Source organism: Diorhabda sublineata, chromosome Y (assembly GCF_026230105.1).
Source record: "Diorhabda sublineata isolate icDioSubl1.1 chromosome Y, icDioSubl1.1, whole genome shotgun sequence".
NCBI lineage: Eukaryota > Metazoa > Arthropoda > Insecta > Coleoptera > Chrysomelidae > Diorhabda > Diorhabda sublineata.
Window position 1 is genome coordinate 5,344,019 of NC_079486.1, and position 12,429 is coordinate 5,356,447.

General features: G+C 34.3%; 1 protein-coding gene across 1 annotated transcript; it reads left to right on the top strand.

Moving 5' to 3' along the window:
* Window positions 1-6,277: 6,277 nt before the first annotated feature.
* Window positions 6,278-9,753, top strand: LOC130451905 (uncharacterized). Its single transcript, XM_056791257.1, has 2 exons — window positions 6,278-6,966; window positions 7,353-9,753. The coding sequence occupies exons 1-2, from the start codon at window positions 6,278-6,280 to the stop codon at window positions 9,751-9,753; spliced, it is 3,090 nt and encodes a 1,029-aa protein (XP_056647235.1).
* The last annotated feature ends 2,676 nt before the right edge of the window (window positions 9,754-12,429 follow it).

The window sequence follows — 12,429 nt, forward strand, 5'->3', positions numbered from 1 at the left end:
AATGAAAAGGTAAGATGAAAATACCAATTTTAAATATAGTAATTTCTAAATTTGTCTGTATGAAAATGTTGCAACTGGTGATCTGCCAGAAAAAACCAATGGCAATCCAGCAGAATATAAGGATACAGAAAAAATAAAAAAGTAGCAGAATAAATAATCAATGAAATTAGTGATTCTAGAACTACTGAGAATATTGACAATACTCCATCTATTATTATAACAACCAAAAATATGAGTAGTTCAATGGATTCTCCGCCAAATTGGACATTGATCGCTGATTCTTCACAATTGCAACCAGATTTTGTGAAATTAGGATAAAACAATTGGATTATCTATGGAAACTCTAGTTCGAAATACACTTTGATTAGATAATGTTCGCCAAAAGCTCCGGGATTAGAATGTTCTATGTCTTTGTTCAATAACCGTCGATCAGATCCGAGTATTTAAATTACCCTACATATTGATTATTCATATCATTAGATTTGTAATTTGAATTGTAAATAAAGTGAATTTAACTTATATTTTGGATTGATTGATGTCTTATACCTTGTTATTTTCAAACTAAAACTATTTAGATGATGTTTCTGTTTGCCATTGAATACGATTGTTTAGAGAATGGGAAAGTTTTGAAATTAAGAAAAAATATTTCACTCGCTAAATATCCATAGGCTTCTACAAGATTTTTGCCAACAAAAACCGTTTCGCAGATTGCACCTCAATTAAGCTTATTCCAGTTATTAAATGGTGGTTTCATGTGGTGTCTAAAACGTATCATATAGAAGATATATAGAGATATAGATATATAGACATATAGAGTATATCTAGCTTCTGAATTCGCGCTGAAGTAAATCGAATCGAATAGAGTCTAGAGTTTTTCACAATAATGGCAGATGAAAATGAGTGGAATAATTAAGAAAGTCCAAACCAGAATTTCCAAGATTTAAGCTCTTGCAGTATACAGCAACTGTCCATATCTCCGATTGAATTGAGCCAGGTAAATATAGTTCAAAGACACTGTGTAAAACAAGGTGTATAGAAATGCTCGAAACCGTGTTGACCTGAATAAAACAATTTCATGCGCTACCCGCTCTTCTAGAAGCTCTTGAGAATACAACGGAAGGTAGAGGAAGTAATGAATGTGCTTTCCTGCACTCTATTTTGTCGTAAGAGTTTTCATTCAGTGTCTTAGTTCTGTCTGAGAATCTTGGAATAACTTTACCTTCAACTCTAAGCAGAGTACATGGATGTGCCCATAGCTTCTCAACTCAGATACAGAAACACATCACAAGAAAATTTCTTTCCTGGATTTTCTGGTTCCACTTGCAGAGTCAATGATTTCTGAGGCTCGAAAATATGCCAAGGTTGTTAGAAAACGCCAATACGGCAGACCATCAAAATGACCCAAATGGTTATTGAATGTTGGGGAATATCTTCCAAATGAAGGACCAACTCGTAGGAGATGTCACAGTTCTGGAAGAAAATAAGAGAGGAAAACACACAACAACCTTCTGCTCAGCTTGCAATGTTCTTCTGTGCAAAAATTGTTTTTCTAGTCTTCATACATAAAAATTTGTTGTAAGAAAATTGTAATGAATACCATCGGTTTAAATATGTCCCGCAAAAAGTTTCCACTGGGATCTATGAGTCTCACTACCCTCAGGTAAAGAAATAAATGGATCCAAAAAGGATATTACTTTCCACGGAAAAAAATTGAGATGACGAAACAAATGGAAAAACTAGATATTACCGACCGGAAGGACGACAAAACTGGACAAACGTATGATAATCCCGCAAGGAATAAGTTACCTGAAGACAATTATCGAGAGATACAGAAGGTTGCAAGACTCATATCTCACCTTTGCGATTTTTTACTAGCTAGATGCAAAGATAAACTTCACATCAAAACGCCACAAAAAACTTTGCTCTTTTTATATTTTGTCTTCTTCCAAATATACATATAAAAGAGCCATTTGTTATTGGTTTGCTGAATTTAAACGTGGTCGTACAAACACCGATCATGGTGAACGTTGTGGTCGTCGTCCAATTGAGATGGTTACTCCAGAAAACATCAAAAAAGTCCACAAATTGGTTCTATCTAATCGTAAAATGAAATTGCGTGAGATAGCTGAGGCCTTAAACATATTTCAAGGCAGTATGTTTATAATTATGCATGAGCATTTGAGTAAGAGAAAATTTATTACAAAGTGGATGCCGCGTTTACTCACAGTCGATCAAAAACAACATCATCTGAGTGGGTGAACCAAGTCCGAAGCGTCCAAAGGTCCAATAGTTAGCTGGAAAGTATTTTGGAATGCGCTTGGAATATTGCTCATCGAATATCTCTAAAATGGAGATCGTTTGACTACAAAAATCAAGGAAAAGTCGCAGAAAAAACCAATTATCTACCAAGATAATGTACCGATGTAGAAGTAATTGGCAACTATGATTAAATTGAACGAATTACACTCTGAATTGGTTCATCATCCACCGTATAGTCTAGATCTGGCCCCCCAGTGACTTCTGGCTATTCCTGACCTCAAAAAAATGCTCGCGGTAAGAAATTTAGCTCATATGAAGAACCAATTGCTAAAACTAAAGACTGTTTCGAGGCAACGAGGCAAAAGACAAATTCTTCTACAAGAACGACACGGAGAAGTTAGAGAAGCCTTGGAATTATTGTATTGCTCTTGAAGAAGATTACATTTTTGAATAAGATCGATTTTTGGCAAAAAATGTGTTTTTCTTAGTTGGTCACACGACTACGGATTTTTCTTATATTTTTTATCTTCTAATTCATCAACTGACAGATAAGAAAAACATCTCATTATTAACATTAATTTAAAAATACGTTTAAAAGCACGCAAGCGCATAGCGACATAGCGTTTCCATCGATTTATGACATCATATTACACTGACTGTTTGTTTAAAAAATGTCTTTATTTTCTTTTATGTTTCCCTATTTACAATACATCTAGATAACAATACATGCGTTGGCCGTTGTTCTGGCGATCTCTAGATGTGTTGTGTACGTCTGTAAGTACTGTTGTGGTTCCTTGCATCGGAGCATTATCCACAAGTTTGATGTAGCTACAATAACTCTGTCCCTGGTATATAGTTGTGACTCCCAGAATCTTTCGGCTGAAATATCCCTGAAAAGCAGCTGAAAAACAGGGTTTCAAAAATCGATCGGGGTTCTAGTTTTCGAGAAAGCAACGTGGCTGATATTGAATAATTCGTATAAATATATTGAAGTTTTTACTTACTCTGATTTCGGTATATATAAATTTGGATTTCTCCAACTAAACTACGTGATTAGTGAACCATGCAGAAGCCTACAACCACTGTCGTGGATATCTCCTGCGCGATTTGTGGCTCTGAATTTTTCTCCAAGATCTTTTGGTAGACAAAAATTGTAAAAGTTTGTTGAAATTTTGGTGACGAAGTCTTTGACAGTGGGTATATCGGCTATGTCATGTAACCACGAGGTTCTAGGAAGTTTTGGGTAGCATGAATATTTAATAGCCATACGGAGACATTTGTTTTGTACCACCTGCAGGGTGCGGAAATTTTGTTTGGTACCTGTGTAGTATACTGGGGCTGCGTATGTTAAAATAGGTCTAATGATTTGTTTATATAATAAAAGTTTGTTTTGTATGGTGAGTTTATTGTGTTTACAGATGAGAGGGTAAAGTCTGCCCATTGCAATCTTAGCTTTTTGTATTTGTTTGGCTATGCGTTAACATTCGTGTTTCCTTCAACAATATACCCTAGATATTTTAGGGTACTGCTTGGCAGGATCATTTGTCCATTAATGTGAAGCTGCGATTGCAATGAGCTGCTTTTCCTGGCTATACGTCTGAATAACAAGTACTCTGTTTTTGACGCATTTATAGATAGTTTATTGTTCTGAAAATATGGTAAAATTTTGTTGCTTAAATGTGTTTGGATGATGTTAAGTGCTTGATCGGGATGTTTTGCCGATGCTACAAAACAAGTATCATCTGCATACATAGCTGTTAGGATTTGTTGGGAAATGGGTATATCATGTGTAAAAAGGGAATATAACAAAGGTGATAGTACGGACCGTTGCGGAAATCCAGCCTTTATGGGATATGGACCCGCCTGGCTTTCATTGTTTTTGACGTAAAATTCTCTATTCGTTAAATAGGAATGCAAAATTTTTATTAAATAGTTTGGAACTTCTAAATTGATCAATTTAAAAATTAAACCCTCGAACCTTTTTGGATGTCGATAGCGACCATGATGGACTTATTTTTGTCCTGGAAGCTTTCTCTAATATAATTAAAAACTCGTATTATTTGGGCCGTCGTACTGGATCCACTTCTTAATCCGTATTGCTCGGGTGGTATAATTTTTTGTTTTTCAATAAAGTTTTGTAATCTTTTGTGAATTACTTTATCTATCACCTTTGAAATATTATTGAGCAAGGATATAGGTCTGTAACTATCCACATAGTATGGTTGTTTATTAGCTTTGATAATGGGAACGATGTTGGCAATTTTAAGCTTATCGGGGTACTGTCCTGTTTTTAGAACAAAATTAACGATATGTGTAAGTTGCACTAAAGCTTTTTTGGAAAGATTTTTAATAAGTATATTGGCTATGCCATCTATACCCGGTGCAGTTTTATTTTTCAATTTGAAAATTATATTATAATTTTCAGTGCAAGTTGTAAGGTATTTTGAATTTTGTATATTTATTGCGTTTAGGTGATTTCGTACAATATTTGAGATATTGTCGTGATATTGTGGGTCGGGCATGTTGTTTATGAAGTTTTCTTGGAAGTACACTGCAAACTTCTCCGCAATTTCAGTTATATTCGTTATAGTGCGGTCGTTGTAAACAATTTTTGTTAGTTCGTTACGTTGGTTTTTGAAATTTCTGGCAATTTTCGGGTTTCAGTTTGTTTGAAAATTTCGCCCAATTATTGTTTTTGTATCCCTTAATTAAATTATTTATTGTTTTAATATGATTTTATCGTTTTCTTGCCTTGATGTTTGCCATCTTTTGCGTGCTTTGTTTTTGTCGTGTATTATGTCAGTGATGTAGTCCGGGAGGGTATCGTTTATTGGGGGTTTACGCTTAAGGGTGGTGGGTAGGTTTCTAGCGGTTAGGATTATATCTTGTAAATTTTCAATGACTCTATTTAGATGTCCTGTATTTTCTGTTTTGTCTATGATTTCAATGTTTTCGTTAATGATTCTTCTGAATTTGACCCAGCTCGTGGTGCTGTAGTCATAGATATTTTTTATTATTGGGTTGCTTATATTATGTGGAAGTTCAAATTGAATTAGGAGAGGATCGTGATCGGAATTTAGGTCTGTCAATGACTTCATTTTTGTTATGTTATTTATGTTACGTCTGTTCGAGAATTATATTCTCAAACCAATGAATGATCATTCGATTTTAGAATCGATGATCTTTCAAAAATGATTAATAAATTTACGACTACCTGATCTCAAAAAAAATGGGAGTGAGTTGTCAGTGCATTTAAAAATGAAAAGTCAAATTAATTTCTCTTGATGAATTAACATAGTTCTTTTATTCAATTTACGTTTCAAGTGTTATTTACTGTATTTGGGCGCAGGACAAGTTTTGAGTTTAACATTTTGTGTAGTGTAGTCATATTTTATTATAACTTTTTATCCTGAAAGTGTCTCAATTTATATCGACAGAGGTCAATAAGGCACCAACTACTGTAGCTTCACGGTCTAAAGTAGTTGATAAATAAAAGATTATTCATAGAGGCGTATGTCTTTTAGCCTTATACTAAAATACCGTTTTGTGCTACCAAAAATCAGCAACTGCTACAGTCTAAGTGCTGTACAGTTAACAAGTACGTGCAGCGCTCCTCACGCTTAGATATAAATAGGCGTGTGGGTAAAGTGGTTGAAGAACACGGTCATTTTCCAACCATCTTTGTGGTCCTTCGAGCCGGATAGCAAAAAAGGTATTTACAGAGCCTTTCTTCATACTATTCTTCGAGATTATATGCAATTGTCACAGAAAATTCAACTTCCTTCAAGATATTCAAGTTCCTGTGTTCCTAGGCAGCAGTAACTTCCAGTATTCAAGGTAGGATCAAACCTTTAATCTTCCCAAGTGCATTGTGTGTTAAAAGAAATCAATATCTTGCTAGTTCATTTGATATTTCCAAATATTCGAACTCAATTTAGTATAATTTCAAGTTTCAATTGTAAAATTCCAATCTATTCTATTTCGTACTTCGTACAATTGCAAGTGAAATTTCCAAAAAATGTCTCTGGAAAATTTAAAAACACAGAGAAGATCTGTGAAATCTTCTATTACCAGAATGAATAACTGGATAACTTCCCAATCTACTGTTACAAATGAAACTGCATTTATGAATGAATGTATAAACAGACGCGACAAGCTTGAAAAGTATTTCTTACAATATGAAAATATTCAAGGTCAAATTGAAATGCTTATTGAAAACTCTCAGGATGAATTATCAGATAACGAAGACATAGACTTAGTTGAGAAAAAATACTTCACAACTAATTCTGAACTATCTAGAATGATTGATGAATTGACATCGAACGATAATTCAAACTCTCAGAGTCAAACTAATAATAATTGTAATATCGACGTCAAGTTACCTGATATTTCCTTGCCTAAATTTAAGGGTCAGACGTCAGAGTGGCCTTCATTCATTCAACTCTTTGAAAATCTGATTATTTCTAACAATAGCTTAACAAATATCAAAAAATTGCTATATTTAAAAGCTTCCCTTTCTAACGAGCCCTTGCAATTGATAGACGATCTAGAACTTTGGGATGACAATTTTCAAATAGCTATAGATACTTTAGAACAAAGGTATGATGATCAAAGTGTTCTACTGTATAACTTAATTGATCAAATATACCAACAAAAACCTGTGAGCAAAACTTGCCCTACGCTTTTACGTGAAATAACGGCTAAAATGTATAAAATTATACAATCAATGTCAAAACTAAATTTAAATCCAAAACAGTCATTAGATTATATTCTTATTTTCTGGATAGATAAAAAACTAGATCTACCAACTCGTAAATTATTTGAACAAAGTAAAAAACAAGGTGAAATCCCGTCCCTTGAGAATTTTTTCGCTTTTTTGAAACAACGTAGTGGTATTCTAGAGCGCACTCAAAATATTCGAGCTTCTACTTCTAATTCAAATGATACTAAACAAAAGTTTAGTACCAAATATTCGAAAACAACTGTTCACGTGAATTCTTAATTCCTACAAACAGTCAATCAGATCGTTATTATTGTAAAAATGCTTCACATCGTATCTATACGTGTGAATCATTTAAAAATTTGTCTATCAGTGATAAATATAAATTCATACATTCGAATAATCTCTGTAAAAACTGTGTAGGGGGGCGCCACATCACAAGGGATTGTAAATCTCTAAAATCTTGTTCAATATGTCAAAAAAGACATCATACTTATCTCCATTCTGACTCTTTCCGTGCAAATGATAATGCACATAATAATAATAATGGTTCTATTTCCCAAAACCGTTATAACAACTCACAATCTATTCACTCTAATGTACATACGACAAATGGTCAACATCCTCACACCAAATCGATAAATAATCGAAATAATAACTTTAATCGTCAAATTGACGAAAATTCACATTCTCACCAGGCTACTGATAATCGACAAAATCCTTCTAGACCACAGAAGAATTATAATAATGCTGAAACCAACGAAAATCACAATAACCCATTTAAAACTACTATTCTGCTAGACAACGGTTCCCAAAACTCATTTGTTTCACAAGAACTAGTAAATAAACTACAATTGAAAACGTTTGAAAAAACACTGCAAATTTCCGGCATATCACAAACAGTATCAACCACAAATAAAATGGTTCATTTAAAATTCTTTCCACATTCCAATCCGATCAAACACTTTGAAATACCTTGTGCAGTATTGCCAAAAATTACTTGCAAATTACCACAAGTAAAAATTAACGTAAGCCAGCTACGTCTGCCTACTGATATTATTCTAGCTAATCCAGAATTTAACATACCATCGGAGATTCACATTCTAGTTGGGGCCGATTTATATTACAAACTTCTTACAACAGGTATCATAGATCTCGCTAAAAAATTACCTAGTTTACAAAATACTGGCTTAGGCTGGATAATTGCTGGAACTATTCCAAGCAGTGCTTCTTTTAATTCCGTGAATATTCAAAATAATGATTCCGTGTTTACAAGCTGTAATCATATTTCTATATCGAACAAAGACCTAAGTTCATCTCTTTCTAAATTTTGGGAACAGGAGGAAATTCCTTCTAAGAGTATTCTCTCGTCTGACGACGAACTAGCGGAAACTATTTTTCAAAATTCCACACAAATTCTGGAAAACAGCAGGTTCCAAGTCAATTTCCCGTTGAAATCTGAAAAAGAACACCATAAACTCGGTGAATCATTTCTGATCGCTAAAAGGCGATTTCTCTCGCTCGAAAATAGAATCCATAAAAATCCAGAATTATTTTCTGAATATAGTAAATTTATTTCTGAATATGTAAACTTGGGACAGGCAAAATATGTCACTCTTAACCTCACTAATTCAAAAAACGAATTAAAATATTTTATCCCACACTTATGCGTAATTCGTGAACAAAGTATATCTACAAAACTTCGTGTTGTCTTTGATTCTAGTTGCCCTACCTCAACAGGTGTTTCTTTAAATGATATAACTTTGAAAGGGTACCAGGTGCAACCAGATCTATTCGATATTCTTTGCCGTTTCAGGCTAAATAAGTTTGCGATAACTTCTGACGTACAAAAAATGTTTCGTCAAATTTCTATAAACACAGAACATCGTTTTTTACAAAATATATTATGGCGAGAAAATCCTCAACAACCCCTGCAGGGCGTTGAGTTATCAACTCTAACTTATGGTTGCAATTTCTCTCCGTTTGTAGCGACAAGAGTATTGCAAGAGATTGCAAATAATAATAGTTCCAATTTCTCTTTAGCGGCAAATGCCCTCATATCCGAAACTTACATGGATGATATAATTTCAGGTACAAATTCTGAACATGAATTGATAAAATTAATTCAAGAATTAAAAATTGTATTAGGAAATCACAGGTTCAATATACATAAGTGGGCCTCAAATAACTCAAACGTTCTCGCTGGAATTTCCGATTCAAACAATTCTTCCTTCTTACAAAATCCTGAAAAATGCATTAGTCTTGATTTAGAAAATTCTCAAAATAAAGTTCTAGGCCTAAATTGGATCCCAGCTCCTGATAATTTGAACATTTCTGTCCCCACTACCTTTTCAATATTCCCCGCAACCAAGAGAAAAATTCTCTCAACCATATCGCGATGTTTCGATCCTCTTGGACTTTATAATCCCATAATATTGTCTGGAAAACTTTTGGTCAAACAATTATGGCAAGCTAAACTTGACTGGGACACAGAGATATCAGATCCAATCATACTGGAAAAATGGCATACATTCGTAAACAATCTTCCTAAGCTATCTCAATTAACTATTCCAAGATTCATTTTTTTGGACAAATCTATCAATCTCATCGAAATGCATGGTTTCTCAGACGCGAGTCTGAAAGCTTTTGGCGCATGCGTGTATTTACGAACCATTTATTCTGACAATTCTGTTTCCTGTAATTTAATTTCGGCAAAATCGCGTTTCTACCACAATTACACTTCCTCGGTTAGAATTATCAGCCATGCTCCATAATTTATAAAAACTTTCAAACAAAGATTAATATTATTTCTATAAATCTCTGGTCCGACAGCCAGATCGCTTTATGCTAGCGCAATGGTGAACCCAGCCGTTGGACAGTATTTGTAGGCAACAGAGTTGCTAAAATTCAAGCCATAACTAAAGATCATTCATGGAGGTATGTAAATACTATCGATAATCCCGCTGATTTGGTGTCACGTGGCACTAACGCAAATAATTTAATTTCTAATAAACTTTGGTGGCATGGACCTAAATTTCTATCAAATCCCACTCTCGATTTATCAAAATTTGATAATTTTGCATACCCAAACCTTCATCTTTCTGACATTCCCGAAACAAAAACTGTCGTCATGACTACCCCAACAGAAGAAAATTTTCTTTTAACTTTATTTTCTAAATTTTCCTGTTATAAGAAGTTGCAAAGTACAATGGCGTACGTACATAGTTTCATCAGAAATTGTAAGGATTCGAACAAATTTTCTGGTCCTTTGACTGTATCCGAATTGAGCAAATCTGAAATCTTTATAATCAAGACCCTACAACAAACTAAATTTCAAAAGGAAATTAATGGGATTAAACTAAGCAAATAAATAAGCTGAAACCTTTTTTAGACGATAAAGGAATGCTTCGAGTCGGTGGACGTCTTGCTAACGCTGACCTTTCTTTTAACCAAAAATATCCATTACTTCTGCCGTCAAAAAATATAACTGTCAACTTAATGATTAAAGCTGAACATGAAAGGCTTGGACACGCTGGAGCTCAAAGAGTATTGTACAATTTTCGACTAAATTTCTGGCCATTAAATGGTTTAAAAATTACCAAAAAGCTTATTCGAAGCTGTCATAAGTGTTTTAGTTTTTCAACTAAGCCATATACACAAATTATGGCAGACCTTCCACGAGATAGAGTCATCCCTGCTCGACCGCTTCAAAAAACAGGACTGGACTTTGGTGGCCCATTTCTCATAAAATCTTCCAAATTACGAAAAGCTCCCTTGGTGAAATGCTATATTGCGCTTTTCGTATGTTTTGTCACTAAAGCTATTCACATTGAAGCTGTTACTTCTTTATCAACTGAAGCCTTTATCTTGACCCTAAAACGGTTCATCTCCCGTCGTGGCAAACCTGCCAAAATTTATTCCGACAACGCCAATAATTTTCAGGGCGCTGATAACACTTTTAGAGATTTAGAAATATTTTCCAAAATCAAAATAATATTGATTCTATTCAAAATTTTTTATCGCATTCCAAAATTGAATGGAAATTCATACCTCCTAGAGCGCCACATTTTGGAGGAATATGGGAAAGCGGAATAAAAAGCTCGAAAAAGCTCATGTCAAAAATTCTTGGAGACTCCAAATTAGCATATGAAGAGTTCTCTACAATTCTAGCCCAAATAGAGGCAATTTTAAATAGCAGACCTATATCACCATTATCTAATGACCCTTCTGACTTGGAATGTTTGACCCCAGGTCATTTTCTTATCGGCGCTAGCCTAACTTCCTTTCCTGAAAAAGATAATACCATCATCCCTGAAAATCGGCTGTCACTATGGCAACAATGAACAAAGTTACAACAACAATTCTGGCGCCGCTGGTCGACTGAATACTTGAATCAATTACAAAATCGACCAAAGTGGCTTAAGTCTTTCCCTAATCTGAAAGTTGATTCTTTAGTTCTTCTTAAATAGGATATGCTACCCCCTCTACAGTGGTTTACAGGAAGAATCATCGAAACGATGCCGGGGCCTGATGGGAATGTGGGGGTAGTAAAAGTTAAAACAGCAACTGGTATATACACCAGAGCCATCTCTAAAATAGTCCCTTTTCCTGAGTCTGATTAGTCACTTCTCGGTGAAAAGTGACTGATATTCAACATAGGCTTGTAAGTTATATGAACCACCTTGTTGTTTACATTTTTTTAGTAGTTACATTGGTTACTAGAATGTAGTTTCCAATAGGAATCGTTAATTTTTCTTAATATCATAAAATGCATTGAATTCCCTTTCTCGATTTTTAATTTTTACCGTGCGATATTGACATGCTTACAAACATTTTAATGCTATTTCAGTCCCATTTATCGAGCATTTTGAAACTTTTCAAGTTTCAAGGGGCCCAATATGTTCGAGAATTATATTCTCAAACCAATGAATGATCATTCGATTTTAGAATCGATGATCATTCAAAAATGATTAATAAATTTACGACTACCCGATCTCAAAAAAAAAATGGGAGTGAGTTGTCAGTGCATTTAAAAATGATTTGTATTTGGGCCCAGGTCAAGTTGTGTGTTTAACATTTTGTGTAGTGTAGTCATATTTTATTATAACTTTTTATCCTGAAAGTGTCTCAATTTATATCGACAGAAGTCAATAAGGCACCAACTACTGTAGCTTTACGACCTAAAGTAGTTGCTAAATAAAAGATTATTCATAGTGGCGTATGTCTTTTAGCCTTATACTAAAATACCGTTTTGTGCTACCAAAAATCAGCAACTGCTACAGTCTAAGTGCTGTACAGTTAACAAGTACGTGCAGCGCTCCTCACGCTTAGATATAAATAGGCGTGTGGGTAAAGTGGTTGAAGAACACGGTCATTTTCCAACCAGTAAAATTGTTATAGTACATATAATTCTTTTTTATTAGAGACCATTTTGGTAAATGAGAAATCAC

Coding starts and splice junctions, on each gene's coding strand:
- LOC130451905 (XM_056791257.1), top strand. CDS start 6,278: ATGTCTCTGGAAAATTTAAAAACACAGAGAAGATCTGTGAAATCTTCT. Junction 6,967..7,352: donor CGTGAAATAACGGCTAAAAT/GTATAAAATTAT, acceptor TTTGTCTATCAG/TGATAAATATAAATTCATAC.